Consider the following 24,813-nt stretch of genomic DNA (forward strand, 5'->3'; position numbering starts at 1 on the left):
GCTGGCCTCCTGGCCTAGGGAATTAGTTACCCTGAGCTGGCTCTGCTCATCTTTCATGAGGTTTAGGAAGTCCGCCCCTACATTTATCTCATAATCACTGAGTGGGCATGACTGTGCCAAGCTCGTTCTTGGTCCAGAGACACAGTGGTGAAGTGGATAGCCAAGGTCCTGTCGGGGCAAACCCAGCTGCCATCCCAAAGGGAATAAAACATTTACTCTGAGCCACCAACTACGAGAGCCCATGGTCCCAAACACAGACTCAGTTTACTGCCGATGACCGCCCCACTGTGGACAGAAGCTACATGAGCCGTCTTATTGTTGCTTGCTTGTTTCTGGGACAGGGTCTCACTACGTCAGCTTGGCTGGCCAGGAAAACTCCGTGTAAACCAGGATGGCCTTGGATTCACAGAGTGCTGAAATTAAAGGCATGAGCCACCAGCCCAGGTGACATGAGCACTTATTAGTCATAGAACAAGACAAAGGCAAAATCCAACCCATTTATTAAATATGCTGGTGGGCACTGCAGTTGGACGAGTACAGCAAAATGTACAGGAAATTGTTATGGGTTTTAGATACTATCTGCTGACATCCTTAGTGTTTGGGTGGCGTGGTATATCTACTGGTCTACTTAAAATATATTCCAAAGGTTTTTACCTGATAGCCAAAAAGATGTTAGGTCATAGAGGTAGGCAGTGAATGGCTGGTAAGGGGAATAGAGACAGTTCGCAATAATTCAGCTCTGGACCTGCAACATTCCAACTCTATAATCACAAAGTTTGAATCAGTCAATCAATTATTAAGGTAGGTGTGACTTCTTTCTAGTAACTTCCATTCACAGTCCCTTTCCAAGAAGCTAATGCTCAGAAAGGGAGATGGAGAGAAAGAGAGAGAGAGAGAGAGAGAGAGAGAGAGATATTATGTGATAAGTGCAGAGGGTAGGGATACAAGGGGGCCATGGACAAGGAGAGACATGTCACGGCTGTGCGGGAGCAAAGGGGATGGAAGAAAATTCAACCAGGCTAAGCAAGCAACCAGGCTAAGCAAGGGTGTGCAATCTTGGAATTCCCTCCTGCCTCTTGCTCCATGACCCTTCTCTTCTTTGGATGGATGCAGCAGCCCCTCGTGAGGAGCATCAGTGGCAGCCCCACAGAGAAGTCAAGATGCCGGGGATGCTCTCCCCCTCTCCCACCCCTTCCCAGGGCTTCATTCCCACAGACCTTACCGGGTGCGGCAGTGAGCACAGATAAGTCACAGGTCTGGGCAGCAGAGACTGCAGGTGTTTGGACCAGGGAATGGCACTTTTCCCTGGTCCTCTTTTCTCCAGCCATTTATACCCGGTGCCTCCTTCCCCTCTCTGGCCTCATCTCCCACGTTTCTCCCTCACCCATTCCATTGCACGTGCATGCGCCTCACTGTTCTCCAGCCAAATGCTCACCTCAGGGCCATTGCACTTGCTATGTCCTCTGCCCGTAACACTGTCTCACCTCACCAGATAGCCATGCGGCTCACTCCCCCCTCGGCTCCCCGCTTCTGTTCCAATGCCACCTCTTCAGAGAAGCCCTCCCTAACTACTTCATCCCAAACAGCTCCTGCATCACTCCCTCCCTGCCTTGGGTTGCTGGGGCACCTGACAGCACCTACCATTGCTCATTTCCCTGTTGACTGACCACTCCATGCCCTCCCAACCTCCCTCTGCCTGAAGGCTGGCACCACACATGACTCTGCTCACAGTAGACTCATGAATCTCTGAGCCTGGGAAATCGCTACCTTTTTATGAAATGAATAGTTAGGAAATGTCAGAGGTGTCTCAGAGTCCACAATCTGTTCATCTTGACTCCTGGGGATGCGTGTGATCTCCTCTGTAATGTCCAGTGACCAGATGTGGCTCCTGAGGGCCAGTCAGAGCCAAAAAACCATTAACATAGGGCCTTCCCTAGCCCCTCTCCATGTAGGCCCACCCAGCAGGGGTCAGGGGTATCAGCCTGTCCAGCCATCTTTGACCCTAAGGTGGAGAGACCCAGGGCTAGGGTCCAGGCCCCAGGGATTCCTGGAAAGGCTCATTTCTCCTTTGGCAAATATCCCCACTTCCTTCACAGGGCTTGTGCCTGAATTTCTGAACCAGAAGGTGTTTACACAAAACATCCTGGGTTTGGCGACAAATTCACCCTCTATGAGGAATCCTTAATGAAGCTTCCTCCATCCCCTCACCAGGCAGCTGCAGAGTAAACTGTCTCAGTCTCTTGGAATTGAAGGCAGCCCAAAGCCAGACAAAGAGGAGGTATGTCTGGGCTTTATGACCCACGGTTTGAGAATGTCCATAGACAGCTGTGGGATGGAGACCAGAGCCCCTCCCCCAGAGCTGTGCCTGATCTGCCCTTCTCCCAAGCTCAGCCTGCAGCTATAAAACTAAACAGTAATAATCCTATCTATACAAAAGTGGACATGAAATTCAAGTGAGGCGAAGCGTATGAAAAGGCTAAGTTACCAGGAGTCAAAAAAGGAGACCAAAAAAGTGAAAATCAGAGCTGGGAAGGTGGCTTGGTGATTAGGAATGGGGATTTGAGTTCAAATTCCAAGCACATACATAAAAACCCAGGCACAACTGTGTGGGCCTTTTACCTCAGCATTGGAGAACAGGGACAGGCAGATTCAGAGAGCTCACTGGCTAGCCAGCCTATCCCAAAAGCCAGCTTCTGTTTCAGAAGCCCTATTTCAAGACACTAGGTGGAGAATGACAGAAGACGCCTGACACCCCTCCTCCGGCCTCTGCGTGTGTGTCTGCATTGGCACGGTACCCTACCACCACCCTCACAGGCACTCACCACACACCCACACCCACACAGAGTAACATGAGATAGCTCAGTGCTAGAGCTCAGCATGTGAGAGGCACTGGGTTAATTCCGGTCCCCCACACGGAAAAACAAAAGGGCACGGCTGAAGCAGAAGCTCCCAGGGCCCACCTCTTAGCGTCCAGCTTTGCAACTGGACAGTAAGAAGCTGGGGGACCCCTCCGGTCCTGCTGGGCAGCTGTTCCCCCTTCCACCTCCTCTGGAAGTCCTAGATCACTCTTCAGCTCTTACTGACACTTCACTGCTCGCCCCGGACAGTTTCCAGCTCTTCTGTGGGTCTCTGCTTGCCACTGTGGACTTTAGATTCAGCAAATGCCATGCCAGATGGAATTTAAAATGATTACTGCCTCGTTTCCATCCTTCGGAGAGAGCGAGAGAGAGTGAGGGGAATTTCTGTCATCCGTTATTTACAAAGTGGAAGCTGAAAGCGTCACCAGTTAAATACGAGTCTCTCTGCCACACACGTTTTCTTGGCGTCGTTAAACGGGACTTCACGATTTCTGTGTCTCCAAAGCCCTTATCGCTACTTTCCATAAAATGCAATTATTTTGCCATCAGCGTTCGTTGTTTCCCACTAGGATGACGTTCCTAGAGTCCGGGTGTTTTATTCGCAGCCTGACACCCACCCTGACACAGCCTAGATGCTCAAAACTCCCTTGAAGGGAGGGAGAGGTAGCGCGTTGGGCTGCTCCCTCGGAGCCTGCAGGGGGCGCTCCTGGCCTGCTCCCCAAACTAGACCCGCCCCTCTGGAGCCGCGCTGATGCGCATGCTCCCTACTCTAAGGGCCTTTTTTTTTTTTTTTTAGGTCGCTGCGCAGGCGCGCCGGAAGTCCCAGCAGGCGCGTGCGCGGAAGGAACCCAGGTGAAGTTGAGGCAGTGCGAGAGGGTCGTGGCGCCATGCTGTCCCCCGAGGCGGAGCGGGTGCTGCAGTACCTGGTGGAAGTGGAGGAGCTGGCAGAGGCGGTGCTGACTGACAAGCAGCAGGTGAGAGACGCGGGAGCACCGTACGCAAGCGCGCGGGGCGCAGAGTTGACCTGGCCTCCCAGCGTGACCGCGCCTGGTGGCCTGGAGCGGAGCGAGTGCCTGTCCTGTGTTGGGCCTGGCTTCACCCTGCCTTGCCGGTCCCCCGGATCCTTACCCTTTGCGGGCGGCTTCCCCGACACCGTTTTCCAAACGCATTCGCGAGCCCCGTGATGAACCAGGGTGCTGAGACCTGGGCGGTGTGTCTCTGTAGTGCGGTGTGTCTGTCTGTGTGCTGTGCGCGTGCGCCCTCGGTTCTGGTTCAACGCTAAGTGGCGAGTTTCTAAAGGGAGTTCGTGCTGGGGCTGTTACTGGTTTTGATTGCTTGATCAGTTGGTTTAGACTCTAAACTTTAGAGGGTCTCATGTGTCTTGAGCTGGCCTCGAACTCACGAGGTTCCTACACTATAGCCGTAAACAGTCGGTGGTCCATCCTTGTCAGCCTCCTGAGATCTGCGATTAGAGGCACGCACGGGATTCACATTTTAACGAGGTCTCTCAGACTGCCTCCTAGAGCGCAAGGAACCATTTAGATGAGGCAGATGATCTGGATTTAGACCAGATGGTAGTGATACGGAGAAGTGATGGAGTGAGGAACATACTTTGGAGATGGTCTCCAGAAGCTGTCATAATGAGTCCTTGTGGCCTGTAGTGAGCAGGTGGCTCGTAAGCTTCCAGCCGCGAAGTCACCTGTTGGGTAGCCATCATGATGGTGTCCTGCCACAGCTGTTGCAGTCCGGTATGGTGGAGTGTGTGGTGACACTGTCAGGAGTTGCCTACAAGGCTTGTTAGTAATCCCTGGTGACTCTGGTACACCCGAAAGTTTGATTGGATGATACAAAATGACTTTTAATCAGTAAACATTTCGCTGGCACCTTCTCAGGAGGAAGGAAGTTCCTGTGCAGGCAGAGGAGCTGGAAGCCGAATGGCTGAAGAAGTGCATTCTTCATGTTGGGCAGGACATTGGAAGTTAGCCAGGCATGTACCTTGTCTCTTCAGATTGAGGCAGGAGGCAGCTGAATTCCTGTCTGCTCCTGTTTTCAGATTGTGGACTTGGACACCAAGAGAAATCGGAACCGAGAGGGCCTCAGGGCCCTACAGAAGGACCTGAGTAGCTCTGGTAAGTTGTGGTGACCTCCCCGAAGCCCTGGAAGCACGTTCAGTTCTCTTCTGAAGGCCATCACTGTCTCTGGTAAAGACCAGGCAGGCAGGAGGCTGGGACTGTGTGTGACTCAGTCTCACAGGAAACTAAAACAGCTTGTGGAGAAGAGAAAGCAAGCGTTGCAGGTCAGACATATGCTGTGACTCAGGATCTTAGCTGCTCACTTCAGTGACAGGCCATTAGCTCATCACTCACTGAGGGTAGACACTGAGAGTGCTCCCAGCACTTAAAAGCAATAGTTCTGCCCTTATGTTCCACACAAGGAAAAGCAGCATAAACACGGAACTGAAAACTGTGAGAAAGCTAAAGATGGAGTTGGCCATGAGTGGGTGTTGAGACCGTCTAGGAGCGAGGAGATGAGGCTCTTTTGATGAGGCCGGGTGGCTGTGGCAGCGTGAGCAAGAGGGGGGCCGACATGAAGCGGTCTGGAGAGGTAGACAGTGTTCAGGCCGTAATGAAGGGCGCTGACATGTAGGCCTCCACTGGCTTCTTATCGCACCTGACAGCCCAGAGTTGTCCTGCAGGACTCCACATGACCCAGCCCCACAGACTCCACCATATTAGCCCCTGCCCTCCCACTCCTTGGCTCACTGGACTCTTGGTTGTTCCTGACGCTGAAGCATTGCTGATTCTGGTCGTTGCCACTCTGTCTGGCTCTGTCTTCCTAGATGTCTATAGGGGAGACATCCTCTCTCTCCTCAGTTCTCTGCCCGGATGCCACATGTGCACAGAAGCCTCGCACCAACTTCCAACAAGTCTGTCCTCTCCCCTGAGACTTTCCAGCACTCTTAAACAGCTTTCTCATAACTTCTTCACAGTATGTGGAAAACAACTTTTGTTTATTTCCCCATCTTTTGCTATGATACTGAATTCCACAAGGGCAGGCATTGTCTTGTTCTGCTGTGTCCTGTACATCTAAACAATGCCTGGTGGTAGTAGGGGCTTCAAAAAGAAAAGCAAAACATGTTGAGGAAATGTCTCTTTTCTGTTTCAGAAGATGTGATGGTTTGCTTTGGGAACATGTTCATCAAAATGCCTCACCCTAAGACAAAGGAAATGATCCAGAGAGGTGAGGTGTCCTGGGGATATGGCTACCTTCCCCACCAGCCTGGGTCATAACCCAGCCCTGAGAACCAAAACTGATGTGTGGGTTCCTTCTCTGCCACAGTGGGTCAGCTCCTCATGTGTGCGTGGGGCCTCTGCACAGCACAGTTGTGAGGTTGAGATAGGCAGTGTGTCTAGCATAATTCTTACTTCCTAGTGAGAAGTCATTTGGGTTACAAAAACTTGACAAATTGAGATTGAAATGTTTTCCTCATTAAAAAGTTCTCTAAAGAAAACCAAAAAACAAGTTAGTTTTCCTAGAGGACTGATGAGATGGCTCGGCAGGTAAATGTGCTTTATGATGGCCTGACTTCAATTCTTAGGACCCACATAGTAGAAGGAGGGAATCCACTCAGGTTGTCCTCTGGCCTCCAGCCATGCACATACATTCACACACAGCAAATAAGCAAAATCAACAGCAACAAGAGAAGTTCCCAGCGGCTCAGCAGTACCACCGTAGTGTGGTCCCTTGGTCCTTGAGCGTCCCTGTACGTATGTCTGTATACCAGGCTGCAGAAGGGCAGAGGGCCTTTTTCACATGAGGCCTTTGCTTTCTGTTTGGAAATAAGGTCACGCTCTGCCAAAACCTTATTGGTCAAGGCCTTCCATAGATATAAAGGGTCTTGGGGTTTGCACGCCCAGTTGTCTGCGTGTGTGCGTGCTTATGTGCTTATGTGTGTGTTTGCACAGGGGATGTGCATGCAGAGGTGAGAACAGGGTGTCGGGTGTCTTCCTTTATCATTTCCACCTTAAAGTGGAGTCTCCCAACCTCTTTGGCTACGCTGGTTGACCAACAAGCTCTCTGGATCTGCCTGTTTCTGTCACCTAGTGCTGGGGTTACAGGCATGCTCTGCCATGCCCACCTTTTAATATAGGTGCTAGAGATTCAAATTCAACAAGCACTCTTACTGACTGGGCCACCTACCCAGCTCCTGAATGAGCTTCTTGTTTTTCATGTGCCCCATGGTTAAGACTGTGCTGAAAGTGGAGGTGTAACAGGGGGCATAGCCTAGTGGTAGAACATTTTCCTAGCCTGTGGAGGGCCCCGAGGTCAGTCCCAGCACTGCAAGAAAATGGAGTGTAAGAGGAGCACGCCTCTATTGTCCGCACAGCCCACGCAAACAAAATACCGCTCAGGTCTCCAAAACCATGAACTGCTGGAATCTCTTTGAGCAGCTCTGTAAAGACAAGGCTGCAGATGGTCCTTGCCTGGGAAAAGGACAGACTACAGTTGTTTTCCCTTTCACATGTGAAAACACGTGGACCAAAAGGATTGGCAAGGTTGCCTCAGTTCCTACAGACAGGATGGCTTCATACTTTTTGGAACTAGATCAAGCCTGGAGAAATTTCAGCTATTCTATTAAAGTAATGTGGTTAAAATTAACTGTCAGGCTGGAAAGATGGGTCATGTTGAGTACTGGCTGCTCTTCCAGAGGCCTGGAGCTCAGTTCTAATCCCCCACATAGTTCCTCACAACTAGTGTGGCTTCAATTCAAGGGATCCAACACCCTCTTCTGGCCTCTGTGGGCGGCAGGCATGCCATGGTGCACAGACATACATGCAGGCAAAACACCCCCCCCCCCCACATCATCATCATCATCATCATCATCATCATCATCATCATAAATTTTAAAATTATTCAGAAAATTAAGGGTCAGTATGCTTGGGTAATAGGCCAGAGGCTGTACAGCTTAAAACTCAGGGGCCACTACCTGAGTTCAGGATTTGGTGTTGGATCTTGCTGACCCACAGGTATTATCTAATCTCTCACTCTGCTGGTTCTAGGAAATCACGAGGGTTCTCCCAAATAAACCTCGGCTGAACAAGTTCATGAGATGCCAGCGGTCATGTTGCTGACAGGGCAGCCTGCAAAGGAGATAAGGAGTCTGGTGATGGTAGGCTGGTCCTCCCTGTCCACCATAGCTGACTAGGCCATGCTAAAGCAGCAGGCCCTCCCATTGACTGCTTAGGCCACATTTTCACAGGGCTTTGTAGAACTTGGGGTCACAAGGTTGCTTAGCCATCCACCAGCTAGTCATCTCGTATACATTGGATAACTGAGTGCCAGGCCTTGTTCTGGGCCAGCTCAAGGACTTGGGCAGGTAGCATCCCTCTAGTTTTAGCCATTCAGCTGGTCTCTGAGGTCACCTTTTTTTCCTTCGTGCTGCAAGCCATGGCTCCCAGGGGAGAATAGAGTCTCTTCTCTGGAACATAACCTTGTCCTATTCTCCTGCTGTAATTTTTTGTTTGTTTATTTGTTTGTTTTTCAGATCAGGAACACCTGGATAAAGAAATAGAGATGCTCCGGAGAGAACTTAAAGTGAAAGTTAACCGCCTCTTTGAAGCCCAAGGTACTGGCCTGGCAGGGCTGGAAGCTTGGTACCAGGTGGGGGGACCATTGAGAATGCTAGAGAACAGGTGCGGAAAGCCACTCAGATGGGCAGTGGGAACGAGCAGCAATTGTCTGTAGCTGCTCAGAAATAGGACATGGCGGTTTGTGGAGCTTATTCTTGTCATAGCTCCTTTCCTAGGCCCGAGGGCCTGGGGTTGATCTTGCATGGCGTGGCTGTACCAGGGTAGCTAGGACAGGAGGAGCTCAGAAGACTTCCGTCAGAGGTCAAAGCCTGCTAGTAAACTTGAGCACTTGGACCCCGGCCTGATCGGAATTTGGGGGTCTGGGTAGCGGTCATGACCTTGCAGGTTCTTGGCCCAGGAGCAGTGTTGCTTTGTGTCAGCCTGTGCACTGCAGAATCTGAGGCCCAGATTTACGTGTCTCAGGTTGAGCTGGCAGTATTAATGCAACGTTAGCCGTTTTCCTGGGCCTGGCTCCAGAGCCAGCAGTAGGTTGGGCAGCAGGGGTTCCGACTGGATCATGACTATCTTCTTCTTGCAGGAAAACCAGAGCTGAAGGGTTTTAACCTGAACCCCCTCAACCAGGATGAGCTTAAAGCCCTCAAGGTCATCTTGAAAGGATGAAACTCACAGCAGGAAGGGGGACCTATGACTAGGACCCTCCAGCCTTAAGATCTGCAAGGACAGGATTGTCTGTTTAAAGGGACAGACATCAGGAATGTGGCTTCTGTACAATATCTTTTTCTGTAGTGCTTGGCTGCTTTGTGACAAGAGAGAACCCTTAGTCTATTCTGTGTGCTTGGCCTGGCCACCCAAGCTTGGACACAAGACCTATTGACAGACCCTGGCAGCCATCAGTAGGTGTGTGGGGGTGTGAGAATGGCTACAGCCAACAGTTCTCAACAGTAGCCTGCTGTTCAGAAGGGCCTGGTCAGGGATGGAGGGGAGAGGGCGGGCCGGGAGCATCATTCCAGCCTTCTGTATGGCGAGGCGTTTTCAGGCATTGTATGTGACAGTTGGAATAAAACAGGAGACAGTTCACTTCTGTATGAAGCAAACTTACTGTTCCTTACCAGCTGCGGGGTAGACTCCCCACTGCCTCCAGTTCTGTCCTTTTTCCTGCTGGTGTTCTGTGATAGGTGCTGCCAGTCACCCTCTGGCTGCTCTTGAGATAGGAGACCCTACAGAGCACTGGCCCAAGGCCAGCAAGCAGGAGCCTTCATAATGTGACATGGAGCAGCCTCCTGACTTCTGGCCTGAGATCATAGCGTGCATGTGGCGTGGCGTGAGAGCAAAACTGGCCTCTGTTCCCTGAGGCTCAATAAACACTAACTGAACAAACTGCAGTTGTGAGTTGTCCTTCACCAAAGGCCCTTCCCTTTTATTAGACTGCTGCCTAAGAAAGGAGGTGGCTTTTGCCTTAAAAGTGTGTGACATCTGCAGTCAAGTCAAATTCGGTTCCCATCTGGTCATGATGGGAGCTGGCCCAAATGGCTGCCACAGCAAGCTCTGCTGCTCATGGGCCCTGTGTCCCCTGCCCTGGGACCCAGGGATAAGTTTGGCTGCAGACATTCCGTCAACAATGACAAAATGTGTGACATTGAGAATAAACAGGGACCACTGTCACCCTCGATGCATTTGGCCTGTAGTTACATTAGCCGATACTGCTAGATCAAAAGTTTCTTCCAAGAGGAAAGAAAGCAGGGGCTGGAGAGGTGGCCCTGGGGTTGAGAGCACTGGCCATTCTTTCGGAGGGCGAGGCTCAGTTCCAAGCCCCACAGAGTGGTTTCTAACAGCCATAATTCTAGTTCTAGGGGATCGGGTTCCTCCTAACCACAGACACACACGGTACACGTCCGCATGTACATGCAGGCAACACACTTTCCAAGTGAACTAGTCAGCTGTGGGGCGCACACCCCTAATTCCACACTCAGGAGGCAGAGTCAGGTAGATAGCTCAAGGCTAGCTATGTAGATAGCTACATAGTTCTAGCGCAGCCAGCCAGAACTATGTAGAAAGACCCTGTCTCAAAAAAACAAATAGAAAAGGAACTAAAAATTAGAATTAAGCCAAATATTTTAAATATTGCTGATGCGCCTCCGGGCATTTAAAAACTTGTGTTGGTTTAAAAAAAAAAAAAAAAAAGAAGAAAAGAAAACCAAATACTTTATGTAAGGCAAATTTGGCCCATGGCCGTGGGTTTGCGTTTTGGGTTTTACAGACATTTCCTGTGTTAGATCCAGACCAGGCATGGCTGCACTGGGCTCTAGTTAGAAGACCACAGCTTCAGAGAGGAAGCTTAGCTCAGGCTGAGTAAGGTACTTGAACCTTGAGGTGGTCTAAACAGTGTGTGAACTACAGACTAGAGATGCCGTGTGGTCCCCTCAGGACAAATGGCAGGGAGGGCAAAAGGGAAGATGTTCCTGTCTGCCCAACCTCCACTGAACTTCTAAACCATATGAAGAAAATACAAACTCAGCAATTCACTTTGATGGCAGCTACCCGGTAGATTGGCCAGGCATAGTTTCTCCACCGGAATGCTGCTTCTGCCTGCCTCCTAGGATACGGAGCCAAAGCGCCCAGCAGCTCTATTCTGGAAGCAAGAACCTCCAGTTCATACTTAAGAACTTTTGAGCTTGGGAAACCCCTGGGCTCTGGAAGCAGACCCGTAGTGGCTCAGCTCCCAGTCTCCCAAATTTGTTTGCTTCTTGATTTGCTGGTGTTTCTTTCCCAGAGTTTCCTTCAGGCTTACTTTAAGCAGTCAGGTTTGCAATTGTAGGCAAAGACTGCTCAGAAGGTAGGTTGCCTGCCTGGAGGCCCCTTCGCTGTGGGGTGAGTTGCTTCCCCGCCCAGGCTTACTGCCCCCTCTCAGACCAGGAGGGAGGCCTCATGGGATGTAGTAAGGCACCCGACTCCCCATGTGATCTTGCCTGTCAACTGTTAGCCTCACTTTGATTTTAAAACTCAAAGCCCCAAATGAGAGTTGGGTTTTCCAGAGACCCTGGGTAAGAAGTGTTGCCTTTCCAGTTTTCTCTGAGACACAGATTCAATCACATGTGTGTTTAATCTGAGACAGATGTAGCTTCCACATGGCAGAGGACAGGGTACATTCAAGGCTTAGCACTCTCCTAGACTTCCAGTGGACAATCTAAAATTATTTACTTTGCAAGAATGACAAGTTTCCTAGCCCCAAGGACCCTTCACCGTGACCAAAGAGATGTGAAAATGTCAGTGGATCCAAGCGAGGCTCAGTGCTGAGCAACTCAGCCTGTGGTTTATTGGACATGCTCTCTGAGTGGTAGAACTTGATGCTTGGCCTCTTTGGGCCTAGTCACCAGTCTGTCAAAGATGAACCCACTCAGTTCCAAAGATTGGCTGTTCCTGGTTCAGAGATGCCTGGGGCTGGAGTAGGGAGTCTGAGCCAAGTAGCAAGCTGAGGTTGCCTGTCCAGTAAAATGGTGCCAGGCCAGAGGGAGGTAAAGATTGGTGCACTGTGCTGGAATCTTGCTATGAGAGGCCAGGGTGGCACCTGCCAGGGCCTCATTCCTCCTGGCTGCAGTCAGCCAGAAGTTTTCTTCTGCGCTTGAAGGGACCGGAAGAGCTGCCTCAGCTGCTCCTTCCGATCATTGATGCAGCCTAGGGAGAACATGGGGTGTTGGTTGGGGTGGCCTGTATACCCACTAGCTGGTGCAAGAAGGGGGCAGCAGGAACTGTGTGGTCGTGGGTGGTCCCCTCCTCCGCTGGACCAGCCCCAGATCACCTCTGAGCTAACCAGCTTTCTCAGGATGGCACCACCCACCTCACAGAGTGAGTTCAGTGGTCAGCAAAGCCTTAAGATGACCGGGGTTCACCTGCTTGAGGCACTGGCATGACGAGCATGGTGATATGTGGCCAGGAGACTCAAGTTGTCACTTACCAAAGTGCATGAGTAGCAGAACTGAGTTGATCTGACGTTATGTGGTGCCAGAGTCACATTCAACGGCTTCTCCAGACTACACTGCCCTTGACTTTGCCCAGTGAAACAAAAAGCCAGCAGTGCCTGGTGCCTAGCAAGGGCTAGCTTACAGCGCTACCCAGCTCCTGGAAGTGTGTCCCTGGCAGTCCTGAAAATTCGCCAGAAAGGCTGTTCCCTGCTTAGTCTCAGAGCTAGTTCTTAAGGGCCAGTTTTTATTCTTAGCCGGGCACATCTGTGACACTCGTAAGTGCTACTGGAATGACCTGACTCTATGGCCACAAGAATTGACCAGAGATTCCCATTTCCTCCTTAGCAATCCCAAATCCACTCTTGCCCCCAAGGCTGTCCCAGCTGCCAGGCTTCAGCAACCTGCCTTGTGCATCCTTGGCATCCAAAGTAATTCCGGGGAACCTGCTTTAATGTTTTGATGTGCTCATTGTGCCAAATCTTCAGGTCCAGTGCCAACCCTTTCTTGGAGTTCTAGATTCATCAGAGGACTTTTTTCCCTAACCTTTTCAGCCAGTGACCCTGAACGTATTCCTACCTTCCTCAATCATCAGCTACCCGAGAACTTGTCTTAACCCCGCCTCCAAACCAACAAAAGAAGTACATTTCCTGTGAGTACTTGGTTCATGAGAGTAGTCTACTATTAAAAGACCCAGGACAGCTTGCAAAAGAGGAAATACAAACTAAAAACCGAAGCCGCCTCAGTGATCAATGGAATTTACATAAAATAGTAGTGGATTCACTAAGGGGCTTGCACTCCCTTCCAGTAAGTCCAATAAGTCTATCCCTTCGGCTACTCTACTTCCAGGGATCCAGGGGAAACAGCCATTTTCCGTGGGTTTCATGGAAGAAGGTGTTCAACACAGTGTTGAGGGAAAAGATGAAACTGCACTGAGTGCCCAGTGACAAGCAATCAGCTCGCTAACCGCCGCCATACAGGAGGGATGGTGTGCTCCGCAGCCTTTCGGCAACTGCCTTGCAACTCTTCTGAGACTGGGAGGGTCTAGAGGTCAGGATTCAGGGATGAGGGTTCAGGCTGGCTCATCACTATGACAACAGCCTTCTGTGGTCTGTGCCACCTTTGGAGGCCATTTCCTCACCTGTGGGGTTGTCACAGAAGCTCCTACTTAAAATGTGGTAATGCATGTAAACAGCCCCGGCTAACACATGCTCCCCACATGACGGCCTTTGTATTCCTGAATGGAGAGGTGCCACGGGAAAAGTGGGACTCCGAATGCCAGTCTGGTGCCAGATTTACAAAAATATGAATACATGCATTTTTTTTGAAACTGGAAGGAAACACCAGATTGTTAATGATGGTTATGTCTGGATGTGTTTTTAAATTTCCTTCTTTAGTTTTCAAATATTCTACAATGAGTGTGAATTTCTATAATTGGGAAAAGTTTCACATTTTATATACTAACTTTATCGAAGAGTCCTGTGGACTAACTTTTCTGAAAAGGGTTTGTTCTCCACCTGTGTCTAGAAACCCCCACCTGACAGCTCAGATATTTCTCACCACAACAGGCAGGGCCCTACCAGGAGTGTCCCACCTTTTGACCTTGTGATCAGACATTGTGGTCTACAAAGTTCAAACTTGAGAAGTATGCAAAAAGTCATACACACACAGAGTTAAACATACACACGTGCTCACACATACAAAGTTGAATTTAAAAACTCATAAGTGTTTTAAGTAAGTCTAGGATTTAGCGTTGGGCCACGATGCGCTCAGTTCGTGAGGTCCCCAGGCTGCAGGTTGGACATGACGCCTGTGAGACACTACTCATCTGTGTGTTAGGGATGGGGAGGAGAGGTGTCAGACTGCTCGCCTGAGTCACACAGCTGGCGTGCGGCAGACTGGATTTACAGGATCTCAATGCTACGCCAAGCTACCCCCCAGCACACCTGCACTTCCAATGATGGTTCTCGCCTACTTCACTTCCTGTCTGGCCCGGCATACCTAGGTGAGTGTTGGTCACAAAGTTTCCCATCCCTGATAGGTCAGAAGACCCCTCCTCTCTGCTGACAGGGCCATCATTCCACATGAGGTCGAAGCCCCCGACTCTCTTCTCCCTTCCTGTGAGCCTGGGATGCAGCGGTCGAGAGAACATGCAGTCAGTGAGGCCTTAAGACAGCACCTGTCCCACCAAAGCCAGGTGCCTTGCAGCTGGGCAGTGGGGCCACCTTCATTTGGAGGCCCTACTCGCCCTTAGTTATGTGCTCAGTTTATAGTTCCTGGTTTAAAGTCTGCCTCCCCCTCCCCCCAGGCACTCACCAGTCCCCGAAGCTGGCCCTGTATTCTCTCCCCCAGAGACAGTGTTAGGGAGGCAGATAGCCTCTTAGTGAAGATTGTAAACCAGGGGCGTCGTCTTCAGTGAGTTACTCTGACAGCCCGAGGCCTTTATGATGCTCCCTACCCTCCAGATGAGACTCAGAGAGGGGAAGTGACTGGCTCAGAGTCCCACAGTCAGGAAACTTTGAGTTAAGTGCAGCTACACTGAGGTCTTGGGCCTATGGGCATCGCGGTTTCTCCACCTAGGCAAAACGTACCTCAAGGTTCTGAGTCCTCTCTTCTGTCACAGGAGCCCACCTGCCACTGACAGGGAACTGGCGCGACCCTACCTGGCCTCCATGTCCACCACATGCAGGGTGTCTTCCAGAAGACAGGTCTTGAGTTCATAGTCCTCCTGGCTGCTGGCCGTCAGCGAAGGAGATGAGTTGACTTCTAGGAGCCACCTGGGGAGGGCAGGGGAGAACTGTGCGGGGCAGCAGAGGGCCTGCCTGCCTTCTACCTAAAGGAATCCGATGGAATGCGAACCTCCGAGTGTCTCACAGCTTAGAAAAGCGTCCGAAGAATGTGCAGACACCCAAGTGAGGATGGGAAATGAACCCACACAAGATGCAAGGGCTTCACACAGCTCTAAGTTCTGCGGCTGGGTGAAGATGGCACCCAGCAAGGTGATGGAGAAAAAAAATCCTACAACAGCCCATGTCTGTAAATATTGAAAACAAAACAAAACAATGGTTAAAGAGTTGGAATAGGATTACCCCACGTGGGTGGAAAAGATATCCATGGAAGCTGTGAGGTCATTGACTGAAAAGTCTAGTTCTGGGGTGGGTTACCAGGCTCCACACTGCTGTTGCTGCATGCCAGGACTACATGATAAGACCCTATTGCTGCACTCAGTTGTAGGGTGCAGAGAAGCCAGACTAGGTCTGGATGCTCCCTCCCTGCTGGTTAGTGCTTGTGGGGCTGCAGGCACTGTGCCGGCTGGTGGAAGGACTTGTCACCAGTTTGCTCAGCTGTCGGTACAAACTGCTAGTGCCATCAGCATGCCACATAAGATGTGCCCACTGGTGCAACAGTGGCCCGATGGATCCAAGGCCTGTGCCGCAGGAGGGAATCCGTGTGTGATACTGTCAGTCAGGACCAAACCCCATAGCTGGAAGGGCAAAGGCCCTAGTAGGAAAGCTACTGTAGTTGGACAAGATGGCGGTTAAAACAACAAAAACCTTTCTAAATCTAGAAGCATATACGCCACACCCCAATTGTTGCTTCTTTGGTCCCAGCCTGGGAAGCCTTTTTCTGCAGACTGCTACAGTTACTGCAGAGATTCAGGTGCTAAGAAACAGCAACAATTATGGTGGCATTACAGCCAGATGCTCAGCCCTAAGAGAGAGAAAATAATCAGATCCCTCTTTGGGGGGGCAGAGCAGTGGGAGGGCAGAGCAGTGGGGGGGAACAGAGCAGTGGGGGGGGAGTGCAGAGCAGTGGGGGAGGGCAGAACAGTGGGGGAGAGGGCAGAGCAGTGGGAGGGCAGAGCAGTGGGGGGGAACAGAGCAGTGGGGGAGGGCAGAACAGCATGGCTGTGGTTTCCTACATGAGATCCTCAAAGACTGGACCCATTCAGTCCTTGTGAAAGGTGACGAGATCTCCCCTGAGATGGGGGCTTGCTCTTCCTCAGTGGTGTCACTGCTGGTGAGTTCCGTTCTCTTGAAACTGATTAGAATGCTCCTAAGGGCAAAGTAACCCCACTTCAACTCCTGGTTTCCCCAGCTAGACTTGGGTAGAATTGTGTTTCTCAATCTCTCTCTCTCTCTCTCTCTCTCTCTCTCTCTCTCTCTCTCTCTCCCTCTCTATCTGTGAATAGAAATAGAGTTTTCAAGAAAGATCATGCAACACTGCTTCAGTTAAAAACTGGTAGAGATCCCTTTAGGACAGACAGGCACCAATTAGGCATCATTTATCCCTTTAACAATCCCATAAGGACAGACACTCTGAGCAGCCCCCGGTTACACACTGGCAAACTGAGGCACAGAAAAGGGAAGCATCTCTGACTTTGCACAGCTAGGAAGCAGCAGAGCTGGGATTCAAACATGCTGGTCAGCACTGGGATATGCATAGCCCGTCATGACCCACCCCGCCCTGGCCCTCTGGGCCACCGCCCACTTACGGCTTGAGGTCCTGGTCAATGAGGATGTCGTAACCGTACAGCTCAAAGCAGTGCTTATCGCTGATGATGACCTTCTGCACACTCTGCAGGCTCTTGATGAAGATGTTGTCCATGTCATGGAAGAGCGTCTCCACCGCCTCGGGACCGTGCTTGGATGCCAGGTACTGCCGGAAGCGCTGCAGCATCCACTTGCAACCCTGAGGCCCAGGCAGTTGGGTTGGGGGAGAGGTCCTGAGGCCCAGGCAGTGGGATCGGGGGAGAGCTCCAGTTGCCTGGGGCCCATCTGATGGCTCCTCAAGCCTGGCGGGAAGGCTCTACCTGAGCCCTGGGATTAGGAAGTCTGGGTGTGCACTCACTCTAGCGTAGGGATCTACATAGCTAAGAGGTCAGGAAATGTCTCCAGGCCGTGGCCTGCAGCTGGCTTCTCCTGGTAGAGTGCACTGGTAGCCTCTTAGGGCCGAAAGGCAACCAGCAAGCTTCTGCTCCTAGGATTATGTGATGTAAGATGAACCAAGGGGAGGGAAAAGATGAGAGTAAGTGTGACCTGGGAGCTCACTCATCCACGCCCCCCGATTTGGCCCTTAACTCCAAGAAGTCTGAGAATTCTATAGACTTTCAGGCTATCATATGGATTGGTGATAAATAGGTGGATGTATATGATAGATAGATAGATAGATAGATAGATAGATAGACAGACAGACAGACAGGCAGGCAGACAGATGAAACAGGGAGATATATGGATAGATTGATGCTTGGTAGGCAGAACATCTGTAGGGCATACCAACTGATCAATAAAGAGACACCCAAGACATGAAGATAGAGCACATTTTCTTTAGGAGTATGTTAGTTTGACATTCAAATGCTGAGGTTCATGCCAAGTGTCTCTGCACTATAGCCTTGCCCCAGCTCTGCAGATGGGAAGGGTGATCTTGCCCTCACTGGTAAACTGTGGCCTATCTTTGGCTCCACGTCACTCTGCTTGCCCCACCCACTTGACCCAGAAGAGAGGTAGAGGCCTAGCTTCCTCACCTTGTTGGGGTGGTAGTCTGGAGATGTCTTCTGCACGGCAACATTGGTGAGGTGAACATCTGGCCGAGGTTGGTGGTCAAGGGCCAGTGTGGACAGAGGGGAGCAGCCATATTCCCTGCTGCCCTAGGGACCGAACTGAGACTGGCATTGGCTTGGGAGTTGGTAGAGAAAACTTTAAAAAACAAAACCCAAAGTTTACATACATGGGCTTTGCAGTCAGGTGGGCCTGGGTGTAAGTCCTGGGTATGTCTCAGGGGCTGTAGATTCCTGAGTAATCTGGGTGCATGCTCTGGGCCTGCTTACCAGCTGTGCTGGCTAGTCTTACGTCCACTTCAAACAAGCTAGAGTTTTCTGGAAGGAGGAAACCTCAACAGAGAAAATGCCTCCGCAAGATCCAGCTGTTGGGCATTTTCTTAGTGCCTGATGGGGGAGGGCCCTGCCCCCTGCCCTGCCCATTATGGGTGCTCCCATGCCTGGGCTGGCGGTCCTGAGTTCTGTCAGAAAGCAGGCTGAGCAAGCCAGGGAGAGCGAATCCACGGCCTCTGCATCAGCTCCTGCCTCCAGGTTCCTGTCCTGCATCAGCTCCTGCCTCCAGGTTCCTGTCCTGACTTGGTTCCGTGATGGACTACAGTGAGGAGTCGTAAGCCAGCTAAGCCTTTTCCTCCCAGTTTGCTTCTGGTCATGGCGTTTGTCACAGCAACAGACGCCCAAGACCCCAGCCTATGGGCTGGGAGCGCACACTCTCACACCGTGGCTTCCAAGGGTTATTTGCGGGGTTAGATGCAGAGCCTCTTCAGTGCTTGGCAGAGCTGACAGGACTGGTCTGCGATTTCCCGCTCACAAGGCAACTGCCTCACAAGCACAGAGACCAAATAAGGAAGGGACTGGCCTGGTGGCCCCTCTGTAGGAATATCAGAAATGGGATCTAATGTTGGAGAGGAGCCAGGGCAGTGCTGAAGGACCTGGGCCTGAGAATCTGCCTTTTGTATCACCACCACTGCGACCTCCAGTGGCACTGTGACCCACAACATACTTCCTGGGCACCATTTCATTTGCTCCTGAATAGTTCCCATGTCAAGGGCGAAACTTTAGAGGCTCAGGGGAGAACAGGGAAAGTCACTCAAAACCCTTCCTCAGCATCCTCCCCCCAAGGACCACGCAGCGTGGACCCCCCCAATCTCATGAGCTACCACAACGCCCCAGGACTTAGGGCATTTGGGGGCTGGGGGGTGGGGGGAGACTCCTGGTCCCTTGCCCGAGTCTAATTCCCCCAAAGCACATTTCTGCCTGTCCCTGCCATGTGGGGCAGGGCAGGGCGGCTCCAGCCTCCCAGAAGACGAGAGACCTTGATAGTATGAATTTCCTAGATATCATCTTTAGAACTCTTCAAAGGCCTGGTTTTTTCTTTTGCATCTCTCTCTATTTCAGAAGAGTGAACGCACGGCCAATCCCTGAGCAGGAAGGGGCCTCCTATTTCTGCTTAATGATGTCCATTAAGCTCCCAAGGTGATTCACAGTGAAGGGGCACCTTCCCACAAGCAGGGCAGGGACGTCAGGGGAGCAGGGTGCAAAGCTAAGTGAACTAGTGAGACACATAAATCAGTCCCTTCCTCACACTGCAGCCGAATCAACTTCAAATGCACCACAACGTTTTTACATAAAAGGCAGGGACAGGTAACTGCCACCTCAGTTAGGCAGAGCCCCTGAGCTGTGGGGCCAAAGCACATACAACAAAGGAAACAGATAAATCGGATTTTATCAAAATCAGAATCTTTTGTGCTGAAGCAATTTTATAAAATATTATTACTAGTGTGAGTGCTGTGTGCATGTTTGTGTGGTGTGTGAGGATGTGGTCTGTGTATGTGTACATGTGTGAGAGTGTGGTATGTGTGATCTGTGTATGTGACTGGTGTATGTGTGTGGTGTGTGTGGTATATGTGTCCAAGCGTGGTGTGTGTGACTGTGGTGTGTGTGAGTGTGTTGTGGTGTGTGTAGTGTGTGTGTGAGTATGGTATGTGTGTTCCACACATTTACCTGTTGAGCCACTCATTGCCTCAGCCCATTTTGTTATTTTTGTTAGTGTATTATTTGTGATGATCCATAAAGTAGGGAAGCACATACAATTGAAACCGTTTTCTGGGACTGTTTTATGGCTTAGCTGTTAAGAGCACAGGCTGTTCTTCCAGAGGTCCTGAGTTCAGTTCCCAGCAACCACATGGTGGCTCACAACCATCTATAATGAGACTTGGTGCCCTCTTCTGGCGTGCAGCTATACATGCAGGCAGAACACTGTATACATAATAAATAAATCTTAAAAAAAAAAAAGAAAAAGAAAGTGTTTTCTTCCCCCAATTCTGATCCTCCATATTTTTCAGAGCTCATAAATTAACTCCTAATGAGTAGCCTTTCATACTGCTTCCTAAACAAAATGAACTTTGAAAGAGGGGAAATTGGTGATAGCAATCAATGAAAAAATAAGCCCTGAATTTGAAGAAGAGCCAGGAGGGGTATATGGGAGGGCTTGGAGGGAGGAGAGGGAAGAGGGTGATGTCATAATTTTATTATAATCTCAAAAATAAAAGGATAAATTCTAGGGGGGAACGGTATGTTTTAATATATCTAACAATAAATGTAAATTTTATTATCTCCTTGGGGACAAAAGGTAGTAACGGGATTGATGACACAGCAGTCTTACACACTGCACTTATCTCATTTAGGTGGGACCTTGTCAGGGAATTCTGACACCTCAGTGTGCTCAGCAGATGGTCAGCACCATGCAGGTCCATGCCTTATGACCCTCTCCCCAGCACTCAAGGCTGAAGGCTGAGCTGTACTGTATTTGTCTCTCTCTGTGTGTACACTTGAGTTTTTGCATGCAAATTTTAGGGTTGGGCAGATAGCTCTGTCAGAAAGTGCTTGCCTTCCTAAGTTTGATCCCCAGAAGCCACAGGAAAAAAATTCTGGGAATGGCCAGGCATGGTGGCACATATATTTAATCCCAGCACTCAGGAGGCACAGGCAGGCGAATCTCTATGAGTTCGGGGCCAGTCTGGTCTACCAACTGAGTATCAGGCCAGCCAGAGATACATGGTGAGACCCTGTCTCAAAAACCAACCGGCCAGCCAGCTCTGGACATGGTGGTATGTGCTTGTGGTCCCAGCCCTGAGGACAGAGGGCGTCCCTAGGGCTGGCCAGCCAGCCCAGCAGAACAGGGAGCGCTGGGCCAGTGAGAGAGCCTGACACGCAGGACTCCTTCCTAGTCTTTTCTGCAGTTTTCTGCATATTTAAATTTTAAGACATTGAAACCCATTTAAAAGAAGGGTGGAAAGTGCTGTGCAGGCTCGCAGTGTGGATATTTAGTGAGTGGAGCCTTGGTAAATGGCGAAGGGCTCTGCTTGCTCAGCATGTCCTCGGGACTCACAGGGCTGCACCAACAGGCCTTTCACTGAAGGGTCCCTCCACAGAATCTGCTCTTCTATGTTTCGCATGTTACTTGATTTTAATAAAAACGAGGCAGCCATACCAACAAACAAACTAAGATGATGGCATGCATGTGGCTTGTTAGAATTACAGGATATAGTTAGCATACCGGAAATGGAATAGGCAAAACAAGGAAACTAACTTTTAACACGCATGTGGGAGGGCCTGCACCCAGTCTTAGAGGTGGGCAATGCAAGCCCTGTGACGTCACACACACACACACACACACACACACACACACACACACACACACCTAAACTGAAAGATGAACTCAGGGCAGAGAGGAGAAGATGGCTCAAAGCGCAGGGCTGGGATCTCAGCCCAGTGAGCTGGCCCTGTTGTGGTCAGGCCAGTGAGGCCCTCTCCTACCCAGAGCTCTGGACTGCCTCCCTTCCAAGTTTTGGGATCACAGGCTTGTGTCAACACCACCTTTACTGGGTGCTGAGGATGGAGCCCAGGGCTTTGTGCACGCTGGGAAGGCACTCTGCTAGCTGAGCAACAGCTCAGTCCTGATTTCGTTTTTGTTTGTTCTTGTTTTGTTTTTTAAGCACAGGGTCTCACTCTATGACTCAGAGAGGCCTCAAACTCATGCTCCTCCTGTCTCAACCCGCCCCCACATGCTGAGACTACAGGTGTGTGCAATGTGTCATCATACCCATCAATATATTCACCTGGCTCAAAAGTAAAAATTATATATATGTATGTATATATACATATATGTACACACGTGTGTGTATGTAGGAATATAATCTCCTTTCCACTCATTTTTCCTCCATATGACAGCTTCTGTGTCTAGTTTTTCTTTCCTCCCTCCTTCCATTCCTTCCTTCCTTCTTTCCTTCCTTTCTTTTCTTGGCAGTGCTGAGATCAAATCTCTGGCCTTGCATATAAGGCAAGGGCCATGCTCCCAGCCCTGGTTCCAGTTTCTTGTCTGTCATTCAGAGACATCTGTGCACAATGAGAAAAACATAGACATGGTTTGGCCTGGGTGGGAGTGTACCGTTTTCCGATATATTTTTTCTTCCCCTTGGAGGCTGCTTTCCATCAGTCTCTAAGGCACGCTCCGGCATTCTACTTAACAGTCGCATAGTATTCCGCTATACAAAGGCACCTCCTGTCTTGACTCTTAGGTTTCGCTCTCCAGCAAGGATGTGGCATGTGCAGCCCTCGGTCCTATCCCTTCCCATGGTGTGGGTGGCCCTGTGGCACACACTGATGGGGCTTGCTGGCTTATGTAGGTGCACCTGGCTTCTGGCAGATACTTATCAGCTCCTTCTGAGGGTTACACCTCCTTACTCTCCCACCAGTCCCACATGCACATCTTCCTTCTCCCTCGGCTTTACTGGGGCAGCATGTTGTCTGAACTTTGGTCTCTGCCAATTGGATGATGAAGAGGGAACTGTGTTTGAATGAGTGAGCGCTGTGAAGACCATGAAGAAGGTTCTGCAAAGCTCAACCTGTCTGCTCCTATGAGTGTGGCTACACCAGAGTGTGGGTACACCCCAGTGCGGGACACCCTTGAAGGCCACCATCCAGCAGGGGCCTTTGGAGAGCACTGGCCTGAGCAGATCCCTCTCTTGAGTGCTGGTCTAATGTAGGGAACCTGGCAAGTATCCTTGGGGTGGATACATTCCAGAAGGGGAGCACTAAGGGAGGGGATGGGGGTGAGGACCGGAAGGAGTGTCATTAAGGGAGGGGACGGAGGACTAGGAGGGGTGTCACTGAGAGGATACAGTGGTCGTCAATGCTATTCAGAGTGAATCGAGTGTTGGAGAACCGAGCGAAGCCATCGCGGTACAGCCAAGCCCGCAGAGGGATGTACTGTTGGGGATGAGGGAAAGAGAAAAGGGAAACAATGGTCAGATGGTCAGAGTGTTTCCATGCGGCTTTCTTTTTAAACCTGCAAGGGCCTGTCTTCCCTCTATAGTGGCCTTCAATCACTCCTTCTGCTCCCACCCTGTGACTCCACCCCTTTCTTCCCCAGGGGTGCAAAAGGAACGAAATACTACCATGTATGACCTCAAGGTCCTGAAGGATGGGCTAAGCCTGAGACTCTGTGAATCCTTTTTCCCAGTGGAGTATACACCGTGAAGGTTAAAACAAGTACTGGATGGATGGATGAATGAATGAATGAATGAATGAATGAATGAACGAACAAACCAGTGAGTGAGTCCTAAATGGGTGAAGGGGATGCAGCAGTCTCTGGAGTTCAGCTGTCTGGATTTGAATCCCAGTTTGGCTATTTACCTGCTGTATGACCTTGGGCAAGTCATTCATCCTATTTGCATCTGTTTTTGCGTCTACTTTTTTGAGACAGGTCTGGCTATATAACTGGCCTGGAACTCACTATGGAGAGACCAGGCTGGCCTTAAACTTGAGCTCCTCCTTCTTCCACCTCCTGAGCACTCCTGGTTAACCTTTCTGCATCCATTCTACTCTGTAAAATGAGGCTGAAAACCAAGGACCTGGCTGAGTTGGAATGAGAGGCACCCGCTGTGCTCTGGGGCCTGGTTCTCACCTGCAGAACTGCGTGAGAGAGACGGGAGGAGGACACATCTAGACCTGGGCAGCCGGGATGTAACACTGGGGACATCCCCCTCCACCTTATCCCTCCATCTCCCTGGGCTCACAGGAGGCCCAGCCTGAGAGACTCACCGACATCACCAGCACATAGACGCGAAGGTCAAACTTGCGGCCTGTGGAAAAGAACTGGTTTGTGGAATGCATGCTGCCTGACTGGCAGACAGTGGGCTAGGTTTCAGGACATGGACAGACAGGGATCTGCCTATTTGAGGTTCCAAGCACAGCTACACAGGGCACAGGGAGAGGATTGGGTAGGGCAGTCTTAGGGCAAAGCTGGAGGCTTAGTGGCCAAGGAAGGCCCTGTGTGAGGTGGAGATGGGTGACAAACACATGGACAGGTACAGGCTCAGCCCAGGTTGGATAGGCCTTATGGCTGGATCTGGACCCAGATGGGCAAAAACTCTGGGCCCAGGGGAGGGGAAAGAAGGGCAAGTGAAGCAGGTGGCAGAGGAGGCAGGGGCCGGGCCATGCGCAGAGGAGGGCAGCGGTGCCCCTGGCTGCTGTGTTGGTGTGGAGTCTAAGGGGCCAGGGCAGTGGAGCAGCACTGAGGCCATCCAGGAAAGACAACAACAGCTAGGACAGGAAACAGAAAAGAGACGTGGCCACACAGGCAGCTTCGGACCTGTGGGGAGCTCGGTGAAGAACAGGAGAAGCGGCTCTGTGACTAAGGGTGTGTACTGCTCCCCGTGGGACCTGAGTTCAGTGCACAGCACAGACATCAGTAAATACCTCCTTTAACCAGAGCTCCCTCCAGGAGATCAGGTGCCTGCTGCCTCTGCAGGTGCCTGCACTCACCCACACATACCCACCCACAGACACGT

General features: G+C 50.8%; 2 protein-coding genes and 1 non-coding gene across 6 annotated transcripts in view; 2 read left to right on the forward strand and 1 right to left on the reverse strand.

Annotated features, from left to right (window-relative positions):
• The first annotated feature begins 3,646 nt into the window (after positions 1 to 3,646).
• On the forward strand, positions 3,647 to 9,827 carry Pdrg1 (p53 and DNA damage regulated 1). 4 transcript variants are annotated; one of them, XM_021639728.2, is made up of 5 exons: positions 3,661 to 3,832; positions 4,912 to 4,987; positions 6,027 to 6,098; positions 8,404 to 8,484; positions 9,027 to 9,827. In XM_021639728.2, the coding sequence occupies exons 1-5, from the start codon at positions 3,746 to 3,748 to the stop codon at positions 9,107 to 9,109; spliced, it is 399 nt and encodes a 132-aa protein (XP_021495403.1). In that variant the 5' UTR covers positions 3,661 to 3,745; the 3' UTR covers positions 9,110 to 9,827. The 4 variants fall into 4 exon arrangements, with proteins under 4 accessions (XP_060239045.1, XP_021495404.1, XP_021495403.1 ...); XM_021639726.2 differs by having other exon boundaries at positions 3,665 to 3,832; positions 6,024 to 6,098; XM_021639729.2 differs by lacking the exon at positions 6,027 to 6,098 and having other exon boundaries at positions 3,660 to 3,832.
• A 96-nt stretch (positions 9,828 to 9,923) lies between these two features.
• Positions 9,924 to 10,059, forward strand: LOC132653833 (small nucleolar RNA SNORA5). The gene has a single exon (XR_009591675.1). It is a non-coding gene; the product is annotated as a small nucleolar RNA SNORA5 (small nucleolar RNA).
• A 1,487-nt stretch (positions 10,060 to 11,546) lies between these two features.
• Ttll9 (tubulin tyrosine ligase like 9) overlaps positions 11,547 to 24,813 on the reverse strand; it is a 36,174-nt gene continuing 22,907 nt past the window's right edge. The window contains exons 9-15 of the mRNA XM_021639725.2: positions 24,065 to 24,105; positions 23,143 to 23,230; positions 17,930 to 17,988; positions 16,901 to 17,097; positions 15,069 to 15,182; positions 14,407 to 14,531; positions 11,547 to 12,121 (exon numbers count right to left, since the gene is read on the reverse strand). Coding sequence (XP_021495400.1) covers positions 12,045 to 12,121; positions 14,407 to 14,531; positions 15,069 to 15,182; positions 16,901 to 17,097; positions 17,930 to 17,988; positions 23,143 to 23,230; positions 24,065 to 24,105 — 701 coding nt within the window. The 3' untranslated portion in view covers positions 11,547 to 12,044. The remainder of the gene's footprint in view (positions 12,122 to 14,406; positions 14,532 to 15,068; positions 15,183 to 16,900; positions 17,098 to 17,929; positions 17,989 to 23,142; positions 23,231 to 24,064; positions 24,106 to 24,813) is intronic.

This window comes from Meriones unguiculatus, chromosome 4 (genome assembly GCF_030254825.1).
Source record: "Meriones unguiculatus strain TT.TT164.6M chromosome 4, Bangor_MerUng_6.1, whole genome shotgun sequence".
Taxonomy (NCBI): domain Eukaryota; kingdom Metazoa; phylum Chordata; class Mammalia; order Rodentia; family Muridae; genus Meriones; species Meriones unguiculatus.

Bases quoted from the DNA above. Each gene is read 5' to 3' on its own strand.
- Pdrg1 (XM_060383062.1), top strand. From the start codon at position 3,746: ATGCTGTCCCCCGAGGCGGAGCGGGTGCTGCAGTACCTGGTGGAAGTG. The intron at 3,833-4,911 runs GTGAGAGACGCG...TCCTGTTTTCAG, and splicing joins TGCTGACTGACAAGCAGCAG to ATTGTGGACTTGGACACCAA. The intron at 4,988-5,697 runs GTAAGTTGTGGT...CTGTCTTCCTAG, and splicing joins GAAGGACCTGAGTAGCTCTG to ATGTCTATAGGGGAGACATC.